We start from the raw sequence: 18,470 nt of genomic DNA, 5'->3' as shown, positions 1-18,470 counted from the left end.
ATGGTTCAAACACAATAAATCCCTGCAGGATTTAAACATAGAAACTATAGTAAGCTATAGGCGTACTACATTTTCAAATAATCTTTAAATGTCACAAAACTTGGAGCAACTATACAGATGTTCCTCAGATTCAATGTCCAAATTAAACCTTAGGCTACTCTTAAAAGTTCACCACATGAATAAATATCATTAATTGATTTGAAGTAAACATTTTAGGTAACAAAGAGAATTAATAATATCTAGTTCTAAGTTTAACTGTGTCCGCTTTTGAAAGCTTTTATTTTAACAAGAAGAAAGAAGTGTTGTGAATTTTTTCAAGTTTTCCTTGTTAACTTTTAAACAAAAGACAGAATTAGAGGTATGCATGGCACGGACATTTTTTTTTATATCATTTATTCAGCCATGTTGTTCCAAACCTGTAAGACTTTCTTTCTTCTGTGAAACATAAAAGTAGTTATGAACGCCTAATGCTTGGCACATAATAATAATTGTTCATAGAATAGTTTTAATAAATTAATATTAATACAATATGCATGCAGTATAATTGTGACTATGTATTCTTTAATTGTCATGCTTTAAAAAAAATATTACCTTTTTTTTACTCTTAAGTGTTTTGTATTCTATAGGGATCATTTCTAAGAAGAAAAAAATATTGAAAAGTCAAACAGCCATCCTATGAATAATGTGTACTTTAAATGTCTACAATAAAAGGCAGACAATTTAATTATTCTTGTCATAATGTGTCAAACTGCTTTTCTGCAGGTAATTTATTTCCTTTTTTTAATGGTTGGAAATGTACAGTTCCAAAGTTACACGGGCTTTCGTCAGATTCGTCTTGAGTAACATTTCAGTACTGATGAATTTATTTAGGCCTATATTTAATTAGCATGTTATTGCATCATGTCTGTCTGTATGAGCCTGTGGAGGAAGTGTGCGCAGAGGACAGAGGAGATAAGACCTTTGAAATCAGTTGTTTGTTCAGACTCAAGTTCATCATTGGTTAGCTTACAATACAATAACTGACATTTTAATAGAAATACAGCAAACAATATACAGAATTCAAATGATGGGACTTACAGTGATATTTTTATGGGTACCTGCACATATTGGTATCCAAGGAAATGAAATGGCAGATAAGGCAGCAAAAGAAGCCATAAAAAACAATGACTTTAACATAAGTGTTAGTATAAGCAAGAATGAAATCAAGAGTATTATTAAGGAAAGGTTGAAGGTAAGGTGGAAAAAACAATGGGATATGGAGAAGAAAGGTCGATGGTTTTACAGAATTCAAAGGAAAGTGGGAGAGGTGAGAAGTGCAGTAAAAAACAGATGAGATAATAATTTCAAGGATGGGATTTGGACATACAAGACTAACAGTACACTTTATAAAATGGGCAAACATGATACGGGAAGGTGTGAATTTTGTGGGCAAGAAGAAACTGGAACATGTTTGTTATACTGACAGAAATACGAGCCTGAAAGAAGGATTCTAATGCAAAATCTAGAAAAAATTAAAATGCAATTTATACTAGGAGATATTTTACAAAATAACTTGGGAAATGAATGTTATAGTATCTTAGAATAACTAATTTGTGGGAGAGCATATTTCATTTTGATCCACACTCCAGAACAGTCGGTAGCGGTAATACACCATTTCGTTGTTTGTCCACCGCCAATAAAATTTCAAAGAAGAAGAAGAGGAAGTGTGCGCGCGCACACCCATACGGGAACTCTCGTCCTCGTCGCCGGGGTGCTGTTCACGTGCGCTAGTCCTTTCTAGCTTGAGCGGCGAGAAGTCACAGCGCGGATGGACAGGCAGAGTCAATAAAACAGCCTCTACAACCTGAAAACCGCCTGCTAGCAAGCTATAACAATGCCAGCCTATTTCCAGAGACCGGAGAATGCTCTTAAACGAGCAAACGGTGAGTGAATATTGTAACCTGCCGTCTCTTGGACTGTAGTCGTGAGTTAGCTGTTAGCTCGATATGGCGCGTGTTGGAGTAGCCATGTTTCTCACAGGCTCTGGTGCAGGCCGGATGTCACCGTTACTGGGCCCGTGTGTCACGTATGATGCAGCGTTTCAAATGTCCTGCATTCAATCATATCTACCTCTTCTTAGTGTGCTCACAGAGAGGACTCGATTAGAAATGTAGTGTAAATAATCGGCATACTTTTTAAAAACAGATGGAGAGCGTTTTTTTGCGTGTTAGCAAGCTATTCCATTCCGCTAGCTTAGCTCTGACAACTTCTGGTATCGAAGGATAAAGATTAACGACAATGTGCGTGGAAAAAAAATCCTCTAGACTGTAACAGTCTAACGTTTATTCATGAATGAAGAGCAAATACTTTGTCATTTGGTCATAGTAACAAACAGATTGTGAATGGAGTGGCACAGCACTGCGCACCTGCCACCAGCTTGAACGTATAAAATGGTTTCTTTTCTTTTCCCTGATTTTATAGTCAGCTGTAAATGTCATATTTGGGTTGAAGGCTATATGATACATAAATGAAATACTGCAGCAGTCCCAGTGATTCATTCCATTCTGGATGCAGTATATTTCATAATTGAACAAATTCCCAGAGGTTTGCAGGTCATGACAGTCTTTGTTTCTCTTTTTCAGAGTTTCTTGAAGTTGGTAAAAAGCAGCCAGCTTTGGATGTTCTCTACGATGTCATCAAGAGCAAAAAACATCGAACATGGCAGAAGATACACGAGCCAATTATGCTCAAGTACTTGGAGCTCTGTGTGGACCTTCGCAAGAGCCACTTGGCAAAGGAGGGACTGTATCAGTACAAAAACATCTGTCAACAGGTTTGCACCCCTATTATACAAACTATATATTTTACTTCAGCAGTAAGTTATACATTTTAAAGTCGGAATGAAATGAAAATTCACCCTATCAATTTTCTAATTGCATGTTAAAGATCTCATTGTGAACAATTCGTCTTTGCACATCTTTCATTTTAAAAAAATGCTTTGACCTCGATCTTCCAGTGAAAACGACAGACTATTCTCTGGTGACGCATACGTGACTTCTCCAATCGTTTAGTCTGCTTAAACCTTTGTCTGCCTCCACTTTAAAAATGCAAATGTTTTTATTCCTTTTTCAATAATCTGTTATACTTGTATGTACTTCACAATATGGAATAAAAGATCTGTTGCTACTTCTGTTTCATCATGACTTTAAACCTTAGTTATTTGTGTCATAATGCTCTTAGGTTATGTTTATACAATATTTCCAATCGTGATGATTTTCAGTGAACCTTTTATTGTAGAATTGGCCTAAATTTCTGTATAGATGAAAACAGACATGTAAATGATCAATTCTATCCTTCTTGAGGATGAAGTTACTGATTAATGCTAATTATATGCTTCAGGTGAATATCAAATCTCTGGAAGATGTGGTCCGCGCTTACCTGAAACTTGCGGAAGAGAAGACTGAGACAGCGAAAGAGGAGTCTCAGCAGATGGTGCTGGACATTGAGGATCTGGACAACATTCAGACCCCAGAAAGGTACAGGAACCTAAAGACCTAAACAGTTCCTTCCTACTGATGTCTCTTTAGAGAATTTGTTGTTGCTGTGCATTTTTTTTTTTTGTAATTTCAGAATTTATTTACATATAGAAATCATGTTAAATTTTAACATGCTGAAAGGACTTCTATATTCAAATTCATGCTCATGAGGACAATCAAGTTAAAAAAAAAAAATCCTTTTTTTTAGTGTTCTGTTGAGTGCCGTCAGTGGTGAAGACACTCAAGACCGCACTGACAGACTTTTGCTCACGCCTTGGGTCAAGTTCCTGTGGGAGTCGTACCGCCAGTGCCTGGACCTGCTAAGGAATAACTCTAAAGTTGAGCGCCTTTACCATGACATTGCTCAGCAAGGTCAGTGTACACTTCATATAATACAGAAACATCTGTTTATGGGAGTTTTAGCATATGGTACAGATAAGGGTTTATATGTTGAGTTCGGGAATGTCCTTCCTTCCTATTGATGTAGTTCAGGTCACTGTGGATAAATACATACACTACCATCCAAAATGTGATCGGCAAGATTCTTTAAATGTTTCTGAAAGAAGTCTTCTATTCTCACCAAGGCTGCATTTATTTGATCAAAAATGCAGTAAGAACAGTAATATTGTGAAATATTAATGTAACTTAAAATAACTGTTTTCTATTTTAAAGTAATGTATTCCTGTGATGTTTGTCAGTGTCTAATATGCTGATTTGGTGCTCAGTAATTTTTTTTATGAATGTTTAAAAGCAGTTGTGCTGCTAAATATTTTTGTGGAAAAGACGCATCTTTTTAAATTAAGATTCTTTGAATAGAAAGAACAGCATTTATTTGAAACAAAAATATTTTGTAACATCATGAATGTCTTTACTGTCATTTTGATCAGTTTAATGCATCCTTGCTGATTAAAAGTTTCATCCAAAAAAAGAGAAACATTGATCTCAATCTTTTTAACGAAAGTATAAATATAATCATGTTATATAATACCTAAAATGTACATTTTGTTTGTACGCTAATTTAAAAAATTATTATTATTTTTTCTCTCATAGCATTTAAGTTTTGCCTTCAGTATACCCGCAAAGCAGAGTTCCGTAAGCTGTGTGACAACCTGCGAATGCACCTGGGGCAGATCCAACGTCATCACAACCAGAGCACCGCCATCAACCTGAACAACCCTGAGAGCCAGTCCATGCACCTCGAGACACGTCTGGTCCAGCTGGACAGCGCTATTAGCATGGAGCTGTGGCAGGTCTCTGTGCTCTATTGTAGGCACCAATGTTTCATAGAAATGTTAAATTCATAGAAATGTTGAATTTAATCAATTCAAATATATTTAGTTGCATATACTTTCCATTTATACTGCTCCTTTAAATCTTTTTTTTTTTTCAGTGCAAAGGAGAGATTACAGAAAAAGAAATAAAATGCCAAAGAAATTGTTTTTGCTTGTTATATGTTGTACAAGCTTTGACTTGATGACTGATCACACTGGTTGCATTCAAACATAGGAAGCTTTCAAAGCAGTTGAAGACATCCATGGATTATTCGCCCTCTCAAAGAAGCCCCCCAAACCTCAGCTTATGGCCAACTACTACAACAAGGTGTCCACTGTATTCTGGAAGTCTGGCAATGCCTTATTCCATGCCTGTACCCTACACAGACTCTATCACCTCTCCCGAGAAATGCGCAAGAATCTCACCCAAGAAGAGATGCAGAGGTTAGCATTAAATAGGAGTGATTTTCAGCTTGAAGAAGGAATTGGATTAAATGCTTTGTGGAATTATTTGTCATTTTACTGTAGGGTAGTTTTCCCTTGAAATCAGAACTTATCATTTCATTTATTAGTTCATTGAGACTTGAAAGTTTTTAATTGCTCTGTATATTGTACTCATTTCCCTCAGAATGTCCACTCGTGTGCTCTTGGCCACTCTGTCTATTCCCATCACCCCTGAGCGCACTGATATCGCTCGTCTTTTGGACATGGATGGCATCATTGTGGAGAAACACCGCAGACTGGCTACTCTACTTGGCCTACAGTCTCCACCCACCCGTCAGAGTCTCATCAATGACATGGTAATAGCCTGTCTATTGTCATACCTCATTCCTCGTACCTCTAAGGGATGGTTCACCCCAAAATAAAAAATTGTCATTTACTCACCCTCATGTCGCTCCAAACCATAACATTTTGTTTATTTTTTTAAACACAAATTAAAGGTATAGTGGAGGATCTTTCCGAATTTTAGATGAGACCCGCCCTCTCCACTTTTTGAACAAGTTTGATTGATTCACCAGAATGATTGACAATTAGGAGGACCAATAGTATAGGTGATCCACCCAGAAGTAAAAAATCCTCCACTATACCTTTAAGATATTTTTAATGAAACCTGAGATGTTTCTGTACTTCTATTGAGGGTCAATTTAAAGGTGCCCTAGAATGTGAAATTGAATTTATCTTGGCATAGTTAAATAACAAGAGTTCAGTACATGGACATGACATACAGTGAGTCTCAAACACCATAGTTTTCTCCTTCTTATTTAAATCTCGTTTTTGAAAAACACCCCTGAAAAACAGGCGAATCTCCACATAACACCGACTGTGACGCAACAGTTGGGATCATTAATATGTACGCCTCCAAAAATTTGCATATGCCAGCCCATGTTCAAGGCCAGGCGGAACTGCACAGCTGAATCATCAGAAGTTCTGCAGGTGAAGAAACAAGCAGGAGGAGGATCATAGGGAAAATGGCAGATCTATCTATAATCTATCTATAATCGGATACCGCTACAGTTTAATTCGAAGTTGTTAGTTGCTCTGTCCATTTCACCACGGACTGTTTTTCTAACCTGGAACAATATCAAGCAGCCAGGCTTCTCTCGGCGTCTCAAACGGACGAAGGGGGCAATTTCAACTAACGTTATATTCCCGCAAGCGGTAAGTAGTGATTTTATTAACGATAATTTACACTGTGTTATCTAGATCCAGCGCGATATTGTTTTTTCCTCGAGAGACATCGTGGCTTGCAAACGAGCGAACGATGGCAGTTGCTCAGTGTTTGGATGTACAAATGAACACAAAAATATTTTTTTAGCTCCTTCATCCGAGCCTCTGAAGAACCAGTGGGTTATGTGAATTTCTGATGTGTAATTGTTCAAGTTCAGACAGATAATCTTTCTCTCAAAGTAGTTCAACACTGTTTATGCATCAGTAAATCGCGTTGCAGTGATAAGATCTTCATTCACGCGATCAACAGGCTGTTATCTGCTCAATGCTCATCACTGCAACCTTTTATGTGATGGGAATAGATCTAAATACTTAAACTTCTCATGATTCGTTAATCCCGATAGCTGTAATAGTAAAAACGTATAAAAGCTGTAATAGTAAAAGTTTTCCAGATAGCTCTACATGTAATGCCAGATATTTCATATGCAAGCATGTCAGCCAATCACAGCAGAGGGCAACAACACTGAAGTCTCACAGCAGACACGCCCCCTCAAACAGAGTGTTCAAACCAGGGAATGAAATCAGGCTAGGAAATATGCCTTTTATTTCTAAATTATAACAAATTTTGATCTAAAAAACATACTAACATTATAAGGGCACCCCAGGAAACATTATAAAATAATAAAATAATCCATTCTACGGCACCTTTAACAAACTCTCAAGTTGAGTAAATGACAATTTTTATTTTTAGGTGAACTATCCCTTAAACATTTGTTTCTTGATATTTGGTAGATCATGTGTGAGTGTTGTTAGACAAGATTTCAAATATTGCAAATTATACACTCTGTGTGGGTATTATTCTTGTCATAGGTGAGGTTCAACCTGCTTCAGTATATTGTCCCTGAAGTTAAAGAGCTCTACAACTGGTTGGAGATGGACTTCCATCCTCTTAAACTTTGTGGAAGAGTGACTAAGGTGAGTAGCACTTGCCACATAATGAATATTTGCTTTTGTGCCTTTAAATTAAAGTAACGTGTTAGCTTCATTTAATTTAAATTGTGTTAAGTCTATTCTGGTTGTTTTTGTTTTTTTGATGATCTAAGAATTTACATTTCCTGAATAATGTTAACATGCATCCACACTGTACCATTAAAACTAGGGCTGCACGATTAATCGCAATTTACATGAGACACACTTAAACCGATTTGGCTTATCACGATTATGAAATGGCAAAGGCTGCGATTATTTATGCGCAGCTTGTCATTGATGTATGGCTCTGTAAACGCTGCTCCATCTGAATGCACTGAGTTTGAGTCACTTATACTGTGCAAAAAGCAACACTCGTCAAACATGAGAAGCATTTATGAACCTCATGTCCAACAAAAGACAACATTTAATAACATGCTTTTACTCCAAACTCACTTCATAACGACAGTTGAGCATCCTTCTGTGAGATGATGCCCATAGGGATTTCCTGGAATGAGTGTTATCATACTTGGCGTGTCTGTGCGACAGCCCCCTCTGGTGTTCAGATGGAGCAGCATTTATTACCGATCATCCGTGCTGCACTGACAAACTGCAGCCTTTGCCAAATCGCGTGCGGTTTCATTGCGATTAATCGTGCAGCCCTAATTAAAACTAATAAGTGACAAATTTTCATAAACTTAATTGTAGTTAAGAGTAAGAGTGATGCCCTTGTTAGACCATTTTGACACAGCAGTCTTCAATGTTGTGGTGTTCTTGAAATCAATGCACATTAAAGACATAATGTTCATGTAGTGTTTGTGTTCTTGCTGCTTATGCTTAGGTATTGAACTGGGTGAGGGACCAAGCTGAGAAGGAATCAGACCTGCAGCATTATGTTCCTCACTTGCAGAACAACACCATCCTTAGACTGCTACAGCAGGTTAGTGTGATTATCTACCCCCAGACTTCAAATATCTACTTGAGGAATCATTGCATGCACAGGTCTTCTGCAAATCTTCAGTCTTGTCTTCTGTGTTTTAATGTATCAGGTGGCTCAGATCTACCAAAGCATTGAGTTCAGCAGGTTGGCATCTCTGGTACCATTTGTTGATGCTTTCCAACTGGAGCGCTCCATTGTAGATGCAGCACGGCACTGTGACCTGCAGGTACAGTACAATAAGTTTTAGTCATCAAACAGTAATATCTGGCTTTCATTTGTCTTAACATTTCTTAACCAGCACATGTATATCTTTCACACTTAGCTTCTAATGCCAGCATATTAGTGTAGGTGTTTAAATGTTAGAGGAGAATCTTCAAAATGTTGTAGTAACATTCACTTTGTATTTATTCTACCTAAAGGTGCGCATTGATCATTCATCTCGCACTCTGAGTTTTGGCTCCGATCTGAACTACTCTACTAAAGAGGATTCTCCAGTAGGTCCATTCCTACAGAACATGCCCTCTGAACAGATACGAAATCAGCTCACTGCCATGTCATCCTCCTTGGCTAAAGCCATTGATGTCATCAAACCTGCCTCCATACTGGTAAGGGAACCGTTAATTATCATAGAATATCTCCCTGCTGGTCAGTTTCAGTTTGATGATCAACTTCACCTTTTCCCCCAGCAAGAACATGAGGAACAGAGTCAACTGGCCATCACAGCCTACCTGAAGAATGCACGGAAAGAGCATCAGCGCATCCTCGCTCGCCGACAAACAATTGAGGAACGCAAGGAGCGTCTGGAGAGCCTCAACATCCAGAGGGAGAAAGAGGAGCTGGAGCAGCGGGAGGCAGAGCTTCAGAAGGTGCGCAAAGCTGAGGAGGAGCGTCTTAAACAGGAGGCCAAAGAGCGAGAGAAGGAGCGTATCATGCAAGAACATGAGCAGATCAAAAAGAAGACAGTGCGTGAGCGACTGGAGCAGATCAAGAAGACTGAGCTTGGAGCCAAGGCCTTCAAAGATATTGATATTGAGGTAATGAGTTTGTTAGGGAAGTGGCCATTGAGCCCAGAACAAATCAGAAAGTTTTATTGGCAAAATACCCTGGAAATTAAATAGTTATTTACATTTTTTTCTGCTGTAGGATCTGGAGGAGCTGGACCCTGACTTCATCATGGCCAAACAGGTTGAACAACTAGAAAAGGAGAAGAAAGAGCTTCAAGAGCGTCTGAAAAACCAGGAAAAGAAGGTACAGTTTCCTTACCCATTCATTAAGTACTTTTATTGCAAATAACTGTTGGTAATCTGTTTAAAATGTCAAAGAATTAGGGTTAATTCTGTTTAGGTGAGTAGATGACTGCCGAATATTACAGTGGTGTGATGATATTATGCATATTCCAGATCGACTACTTTGAGAGGGCCAAGCGCCTTGAGGAGATTCCTCTGATCAAGAAAGCCTACGAAGAGCAGCGCATCAAAGACATGGAGTTATGGGAGCTGCAGGAGGAAGAGAGGGTAATGATCGCATACTGCCTTTTACACTTGAATGTGATTTACTTTGCCCTCTGGTCAAAGTGTCTCAAATTCCCCACTTACTGGAACATACTTTCACTTTAACTGTAGTTTGAAGTATTTCTCAAGGCCCTACTTTGTCATTGTCTGGTTTTAGTTTGATTCAGATATAGTGATGTCATGTTGTTTAGTGTAATTGAAGCTAAAGGTTGTTGTGCTCATCTGTTGCTCAGATAAGCAATATGAAGATGGAGCGTGAGAAGGCACTAGAACACAAACAGAGAATGTCCAGGATGATGGAGGACAAGGAGAACTTTCTGTCCAAAATTAAAGAAGCTCGAAGCTTCATCTATGAGGTAATTTGTTTTTTCTCATTTAAATCTAATTTATTCAGATAATGTTTTACAGATTATGTATTTGCTCTCAATGTCTAGTATGGACAATGTACAAAATGGAGTAGCTTAAAGTCCTTGACGTTCAGGATATTAACACTTGGCTAAGCTTTGAGCAATTCTCATGTACCCAGGAAAAACTCAAGCACTTCCAAGAACGTATGGTTGAGGAGAGGAAGAAGCGTCTTGAGGAGCGAAAGAAGCAGCGCAAGGAAGACAGGCGAAATGCTTTCTATCGCCAGAAAGAAGAGGACGCTCAGAGAATCCACGAGGAACAGCTCAAAAAAGGTTCTTATCTGCCGTTCATCAACCTTCAGTTAACAGTGATTCATTATAATTGAATGAATAGTCTCTTTGCGGGTTCTGTTTAATTTGTAAAAAATTATGGCTTCATAAACTTTTTAAATATTCATATCTTATTTCATGTCATGCATAAACTCTTTTTGCCACATGTGCATGCTTTTGAATGGTTTTCTGATTTTGTGTGTTTTAGAGCGGGAAGAGCGGGAACGCTTGGAACAGGAGCAAAGAGAGGAGGAAGAACGCGAATACCAGGAGCGTCTGCGTAAGCTGGAGGAACAGGAAAGAAAGCAGCGTGCCCGACAACTGGAAATTGAGGAGCGTGAACGTCGTAAAGAGGAGGAGAGGAGGGCACCAGAAGAAAAACCCACCAAGGTATCTGTTGTGAACCCTGCGTAAAATTTGCTTGAACACCGTATACTACTAGGGCTGTCACAATTCCTTGATTAAACTTGAGTGCTCGAATTAAAAAAAAAGCCTTGATTTGCATATTACGTGTCTATGAACTAGCAGAATCCATGAAGTGCATTATTAGACTATAGCATTGGGCTGGGCGATAAACTATATCATTTAGATCACGATTAAAATTACACGCAACATAGGGAGATTTGACCTCACCACTAACCTGCTGCTTTAGCAAGCTTCCGTGAAAAAGTATCAGCTTTTATTTTCCTTTTAAGCCCCGAAGAAGGTATTACGGGTTCATCAAGTTCGTTGAACTTATTGATCACTTTTAGTCAGTTTTGACAAAACTCCTCTCAGCTAGCGCGTCTTTTCGAAGTGACTAACAGCCTTTCCACCTGACCTGAATACTGCGTGGAGTGTGCGCTGATTCGCTAAAACGGACTTGTCAGGTTGTGTTCACAAACAACAAGAGTGCTTGTCGGTTTCTGCTGTAAAACATGAACTTGTGATGCCTTGACAGTGGACAATACTGGCTTTTGTGGCAAAACGTGTTTAGGGTTCAGTCAATCTTGGCAGGCGTCTATTTCAGCTGAGAAAATAACGTTATAAAGACACATCGGCAGACAGTATGGATGGTGAGTAATAAGTAGATGAGTAGTACGGAAATAAGTAGATGGATGTTACGTGAGGATGTGGAGAGTGTAAAAATAAAGGTACTGTATATCAATATTTTACGTGTGGCATCGTTCAAACGTCTTGCGACACATCGATCTATATTGATGTATTGTTACACCCCATATATATATCTATATATATATATCTATATATCTATACATATATATATATATATATATATATATATATAGATATATATATATATATATAGATATATATATAGATATAGATAGATATATATATATATATATAGATATATATATATATAGATATATAGATATAGATATAGATATGTAGCCTCGAAAGCACGCAAAAAACGCTTGTCTACATGTTGTTAATGAGCAAGCAGTACTTGGCTCATCTTAGAGCATGCGCACAGAAAAGCCACTTATAACACTTTTTTTTTTTTTTTAAGCACATCTTGCAACAGTAGACTGTATTTTACGACAATCACGGATCTAGCTAATTTGATGGTTAAGTTTGGCCTTTTAGGGAGGAAAGAAAGCGCACTGCTGTGAAGAAAGAAATGCACTAAAATCGCACAGCCCTAGTTTCTAGCTGTCATTGCTGTAGGGCTGCTGTCGTTCAAATGACTCCACCATCTGCAAAGAGGTTGCAAATTTATTGTCCTTTTCAGATACTTGGTAGAACTGCCAGACCGGTGAATGTAGTGAATCGGTTTTAGCTGTGCATGGAGAAATTGTCTCGCGAGTTTCACATCATCTGATCGGCCTTTATAGAGACCAACGATCTTATTGGCCGATAGCGATTGGCGCCCAATCAATCAGAACACCCTTATTGTAAAGGCTATTGTTCACTTAGGTCTATTTTTATTACCACAAAAAATATTATCTGATTAATCAAGTCAAAAAAATCCATCTTTGATGATAAAATATTATCCGTCAAAAAAAATCTATTACTCGATTACCAAAATAATTGTTTGTGACAGCCCTATATACTACGGTTCAAAAGTTAACCATTGGTAAGATTTTTTTGTTCTTTTTTGTTCAGCAAGTCTTATGCTGTCTGAGGCTACATTTATTTGGAAAAGAAATTGTCAAAACTGTTTAAAATAACTTGGGAATAAATTACATTTTATATTCTATTATTTAGATTATAAGTTGAATTTTCACCAACTATTACTCCAGTCTTCAGTGTCACATGATCCTTAATAAGAAATGCTTCTTTAGTACCAAATCAGCATATTAGAATTATAATTTTTGTAAATGTTGAAAAGTTGTGCTGCTTAATATTTTTTTCAGGATTCTGTGATTTAATAAAAAGTTTAAAGAACAGCATTTATTTGAAAAAGTTTTTAACATTATAAATGTCTTTTTGTGTTTTTTTTTTTTCTATTTTAACCAGATGATGACAGAGGTTAGTCGATCAGATATAACACAAATGTTTATATCTTGGGTCAAATTTTTTAAATAATTTTCTTCAGGAATTGCCTGAACGGGAAGAAAGCGGCTGGAGGAAACGTGGTGAGGGCGAGTCGGAGTGGCGACGTCCTGTTGGTGACAAGTAAGTTATATCAATTTAATTGATACGTTTAAAAAAAAGCTTAAAAAAAATGCCACGTATGGAGATTCAGTGTCCTTTTTTCTTTCTTTTTTCTCCCAGGGACTGGCGTCAGGAAGGACGTGAAGGGCGTGAAGAGCCTGAACGAGAAGACCGTGAGCGTGAACTGCCCTTCCGGAGAGGCGTAGAAAGTTCTCGTCGTGGCGGCTCAGATGACAAAGGACTCCGACGTGGCTTTGATGATGAGCGAGGTCCACGCCGGGAAGGTGACGATGACCGTGGACCCAGAAGGGTCTTTGATGATGACCGTGGGCCAAGGAGGGGCTTTGATGATGACCGTGGGCCAAGAAGGGGCTTTGACGACCGTGGACCAAGGCGTGGAATGGACGATGACCGTGGCCCCAGACGAGGTGATGACGATCGTGGCCCAAGAAGAGGCTTTGATGATGACCGTGGGCCCCGTAGAGGCATGGATGAACCCAGAGTGCCTCGACGTGGGGCAGATGATGACTGGGGCCCCAGAAGAGGTGGCGATGATGATAGGGGAGGCCGCAGGGGTATGGATGACTCTGGCCCACGTCGTGGAGATGACCCTCGACCCTGGAAACCTCTTGGGAGATCAGGTGTGAGCCCAAATGGTATTTGCGTTTATTTTCTTTATAGGGCAGATTGACAAATATTTGTGCTAAAGGGGTCATATCACAAGGAATCTAATTTTCCTCTCATGAATACAATGGAATTCAATGTGATGCAGTCTTCTGTTATTGAGGATGGAGCAGTTTAAACCCACAACTCATAATTAAGTGCAGCGAAGTGTCATTTCATTGGTGAAAAGGAAATATATCGAGGCCTTGAGTCAGAGGAGGGGTGGGAAAATAGACAAAATGAACTGACTGTTGCAAATCCTTGACTAATATTTGTGGATCTCAGGGGGGGGGGGAAATATGACCCCTTTAACCGTTTTGTGTTTGATCTGTGAATTTACATTTACTATTTGTTAACTGTGGTCAGTTCAGTTTCAATAAACTTTTTTTTTTTTTTAAATTTGTGTAACCTTTAGCAGGTGGATGGAGAGAGCGAGAGAAGGCTCGGGAGGAAAGCTGGGCACCTCCTCGTGATACTGACCGTGATGATGATGAGCGAGAGGGAGATGACCGTACTGGGGGATTTAGAGAACGCCATCCTCCAAGGTGAAAATATCATGCAACTTTACATTTTATAAAATGTAATCTATATGAATAATAATAAACCTTTGTCTGAAAGCTTTTCTGTTTTGAACTCTGATGCAGACTCTCCGCTGGTCTTTAAAAAGTCTTAAATTTGATAAAACTCAAGACATTTCAAGGTCATAACAGTTCTAAAATGGTATGACAAAAGTCTTATAATTTTTAAGAGGACTTGAATTTGGGGACAGAAAAACAGATCACGATAAGGACTAAACTGTTTATTAAACTTCAAAATCTTAAATCTGAGAGTAGTTCTGCACATGTATGGCTAACAATTGCTTATGATCTACTTTTAATGAATTGAAAATGTTTACTTGCTGTTTTTTTTATTTATTTGAAATATGTTGTAGATTGTTGTTAAGGATGCAGGTTTTCTTTTTGAGTGAGCAGCTGAAATTAGTAAAGCATAGATATTTTAGCATAAGAGTCCTGGTGTATTTAGGCTTTTTTGTATTTAAAAAGTCCAATAAGTTTAATATGAATGTGTGCATGTGCAGGGAAGAAGCGAGTGTCTGGAGAAGAGGTGGTGATGAGCCGAGCAGTTGGCGTGATTCTCGTCGTGAAGACTCTGACCGTGGTGAACGCCGTGACCTAGGGGGGCGCAGAGATGACAGAGACCGTGAACGTGATGTTAGAGCCCCCCAAAGAGACCAAGATGAAGGTTAGTCTTATGATCCGTCTTAAATACACCTTTAATAGTGCAGTTTGGATAAAGAACTTGAACTTTTTGACAGATTTGATTTAAAATGTACACTTGCCTGAGATGAAGACACTTATCAGTGGCCCAGAAAAAGCTGTTTAATAGTTGGATCATGAGTGACCAGAGTTACTAATAGCAATGATGACAATAAATTTACTGTGAAATTGCTGGTTTGGCAGATGTAAAAAAGAAAAGAAAATAAGTCAGACTTAATGCATCCACAACAGTAGGTGTCAGTATAAAGTCATGTACCTGTCAGTGAAATGTGCTTGGGGCACATTTAAGAGGTCAGTTTTATCTATTTTTTTTTCCTAACTCAAAGGTGGTTCATGGCGTCGTGGTGGAGAGGAGCGACGAGAGGAGCGCAAGGAGGAAAGAGATGCTCCTCCCAGACCACGTGAACGGGACCGTGAGGGCGGTGAGAAGAGCACCTGGCGCTCTGACAAAGATAAGGAAATCCAGCGTCGGACCAAGAACGAGACGGATGATGATGGCTGGACCACTGTCCGCCGCTAATACTAAAGCATAATTTTTTTTTGCTTGATGTACTAAGCCTTGATGTGTCCTCTAATCAGTACAGGTCACTGCTTACATTAACATGAAATGCATAAAGCTTTGCCATAGAATTACTACACTTACAGTGGGTTTTCAAACATGGCAATTTATATTTCATCCCTTTTTAAAAACTTCAACTTGCATTTGAAAAGTAGCTCATTCCTTTTTGTTATGCATGCTTAGAGGATTAAATTGGTCACACAAAATTAAGTAGACATTTTTTCTTCTTTTTTTTCTTTGAGGTGCGGGTGTTGTAGAACATTAAAGTTTTTGCAGACATGACCTCAGAGGTGTAGTGCTGAGGTTTTAAGATGAAATCATCAGGTTATCCTTACAGCTGTGTCCTTGCTGCTTATGCTGTGGTTGTATGCCCTCAAGAAATATGAAAAAAAAATCTTTATTAATAAAGTCGTTTGCTCATTAAGTGACTAATTTCAGTTATTATCACACAGAAGGCGACAATATCATGCTTTGTTGTCATAAATGGAACTGGCTGGAATAAGAATCGGAGATTGAGTAGCCTTCCTTGCATTTCAATGGTTGATTTTCTTTTTTTGCCACTAGGTGTCACCTAAATGTCAAGAAATCAATGAACCAAGTAATATTAATTTGATCCCTATAATCTACTCACTTATGTTAATTAGCTTTGCAGTCTATTGAGGCAAATAGGACACAAAAAATGCAGGCAATTATTCTAACAGTAGAGTGAGATCTATACAGAAAACAATGGCATAATCTAGTCTCAATCTCGATTAGGATGGCCTTTTTCTTTCAGGAAAGTTTTTGGTGGTACGTCCCACTTTTTTAAGACGTACTGGCTCTTGGTTAAACTAACGGGGGTAGGAAGACCACACGCACACGTTGATAAGAGGTAATCCTCGGTAAACCTCATCAATGCGAGTTCTTAGTTTCATGCAAGGGCTTCTTTGGATCGTGATTCTTCCCGCTGCGAGGGTGATAAACTTTTGCTCGCATTATATCATTATGCACAAAAAACTAGAAAGAAAGAGAGAAACAATTATGTTAGAGGTCTTTGTTGCATTCTAGTGGAAAATCCACAATTAAGGCCAATAATCCCACAATTGGAGCCTCAAATTCCCACGCAAGAGGTTATGAACTCCCAAACTAGATTAGACCCTTATATTTGCTAAGACCTGCTTTGTGAAGGTTGACCACGGGTCACCGTGTGTAAACTCCGCGGACCTCGAGCTGGAGGGGTGCTGCTTGTGAATGTGGGATAGCCTATGCCTTTTTACACGACACGTATCTCTGCATCTGCCACCCAATGCCATCTATCAATGTCCTGAGATTGTCATTTGAACTGATGATTTTCTGACAGAATTTCATTGATAAATTTGTTTGAACGACACTCCATAGGCTGCTCTTATAGTACAAAACAAAACAGTCGTATTGCGTAGCCTATAAGAACGTTTTTGTTCCAGGCCAGCCATTAACTCAAAATCATGTTTAATAGGTTAATTACTTATAAACATTTTTATAAGTTTAGTCTCGCAGAACCAAATCGATTTTTAAAAATCGATAAAATACATTACTCTTTCCGAACAAATCACTAGCAGCAAGAGGTTAGAAACGAATCATATTCGCAAATAAATAAAAAATGACGTCCGTTAAGCGGCATGGAAAACTGGAATGTTACAATAACGAACATGAGATCAAGAAACAAAGTTTTAATAGTGGGAAAGGCTTCTTGTAAAGTCTTCAGTTGCTGTACTTAATGGTCTAGGACAATATTTTATAGGCTATGGCTTGTAGGCTAACGTATTTTACACGTGACTTTTGTAAGATTCAAAGTGATCAATGCAGCTGTCAAATGCTTCATCTAGTTTGGCGACGGTCCCTATGAAAATAACTAAAACAGGTGATCATAGCATAATATTTCGTAGACTGTGCGTGTTTAAGTTATGGCAAGTGAGTTTCATGTTTGTTTGTTTTTTTATCATTTAGACAAACGTTGTGCAGGCCTACTCAATAGAATTAATGAACTATGTTGATAAATATAAATTTAGCAACAAGTATATAGACTACAATTAATTATTCTGAATTAATTTGCTTTTGGCCCACTACAATTATATTTAATGCGCTTTAAGTGTGAATACAATTCTTGAATTCAAAATGCAAATCATTAGAAAAGCAAAAACCTGAGTAGGCTAATATTTTGTCAAAAAAAGCTTACTTGTGTAATAAATGCCAGAATAATTCCTTTCGATATGTGCTTAAGTTAGGCCTATACATGGAGTGAAAGGAACAGCTCTGAGGTAATTCTTGAATTGGAATTGATCTTGCACACTGAATATGATTGTGAAGCCTGCAGTTTGACGATATAACATAATTCAGCTGACATTTATATTGCAATGCTCTACGAAAAGCTGTTCATGGGCGTCAGTTACATTTCATAACATCTTTTCAAAAGCAATCCACATAATTATTGCGTATCCGGCACATTTTTTAAGGATGGATCGAATAAATTGTCAAATAAAGCTCAATGCGCTTTTGTCCTTTGATTAGGTCTACGTCACCGGCAACTTTTTAACATTTTTCTTTATAGGCTACTGAAGAAAAATCACTAGGTTTTGAAGACTAAAACGATGTACTGATATTGATCAAGTGTTAGTGTTTTTGATAGCATGTACAAATGACCGATATAGGCCTATTGCACTGGGAACAAATTATTCTTTTGAACCCTTAAATATTAGCCTCCTTTCGACAGAGTTCAAGATCAATTTAACTGCCTACGTAAAATATGAAGAGTAAATGGAGAGATCTGAAAAGTTAACCAGCTGACAATAGTGTAGGCATAGGCCTAC

At 38.2% G+C, this 18,470-nt stretch overlaps 1 protein-coding gene across 2 annotated transcripts; it reads left to right on the top strand.

Moving 5' to 3' along the window:
- The first annotated feature begins 1,690 nt into the window (after positions 1-1,690).
- On the top strand, positions 1,691-15,724 carry eif3s10 (eukaryotic translation initiation factor 3, subunit 10 (theta)). 2 transcript variants are annotated; one of them, XM_079856420.1, is made up of 22 exons: positions 1,691-1,922; positions 2,622-2,812; positions 3,379-3,515; positions 3,724-3,887; positions 4,566-4,765; positions 5,022-5,230; positions 5,415-5,586; positions 7,325-7,429; positions 8,262-8,360; positions 8,470-8,586; positions 8,780-8,965; positions 9,047-9,394; positions 9,504-9,608; positions 9,761-9,874; positions 10,105-10,227; positions 10,398-10,551; positions 10,757-10,938; positions 13,088-13,167; positions 13,267-13,787; positions 14,225-14,354; positions 14,888-15,051; positions 15,413-15,724. In XM_079856420.1, exons 1-22 carry the CDS (start codon positions 1,874-1,876, stop codon positions 15,604-15,606), a joined length of 3,744 nt encoding a protein of 1,247 aa, XP_079712546.1. In that variant the 5' UTR covers positions 1,691-1,873; the 3' UTR covers positions 15,607-15,724. The 2 variants fall into 2 exon arrangements, with proteins under 2 accessions (XP_079712546.1, XP_079712545.1); XM_079856419.1 differs by having other exon boundaries at positions 13,267-13,802.
- The last annotated feature ends 2,746 nt before the right edge of the window (positions 15,725-18,470 follow it).

The sequence above is a fragment of the Squalius cephalus genome (genome assembly GCF_949319135.1).
Source record: "Squalius cephalus genome assembly, chromosome: 21".
Classification (NCBI taxonomy): domain Eukaryota; kingdom Metazoa; phylum Chordata; class Actinopteri; order Cypriniformes; family Leuciscidae; genus Squalius; species Squalius cephalus.
Note: the sequence above shows the minus strand (reverse complement) of the source record. Positions and strands in the feature narration are given on the sequence as shown.

What these genes read in the sequence shown, in the direction of transcription:
- eif3s10 (XM_079856419.1), top strand. Translation starts at nt 1,874, where the DNA reads ATGCCAGCCTATTTCCAGAGACCGGAGAATGCTCTTAAACGAGCAAAC. An exon ending in TTAGCATGGAGCTGTGGCAG is followed by an intron (nt 4,766 to 5,021) that starts GTCTCTGTGCTC and finishes ATTCAAACATAG; the next exon opens with GAAGCTTTCAAAGCAGTTGA. An exon ending in CTCGAAGCTTCATCTATGAG is followed by an intron (nt 10,228 to 10,397) that starts GTAATTTGTTTT and finishes TCATGTACCCAG; the next exon opens with GAAAAACTCAAGCACTTCCA.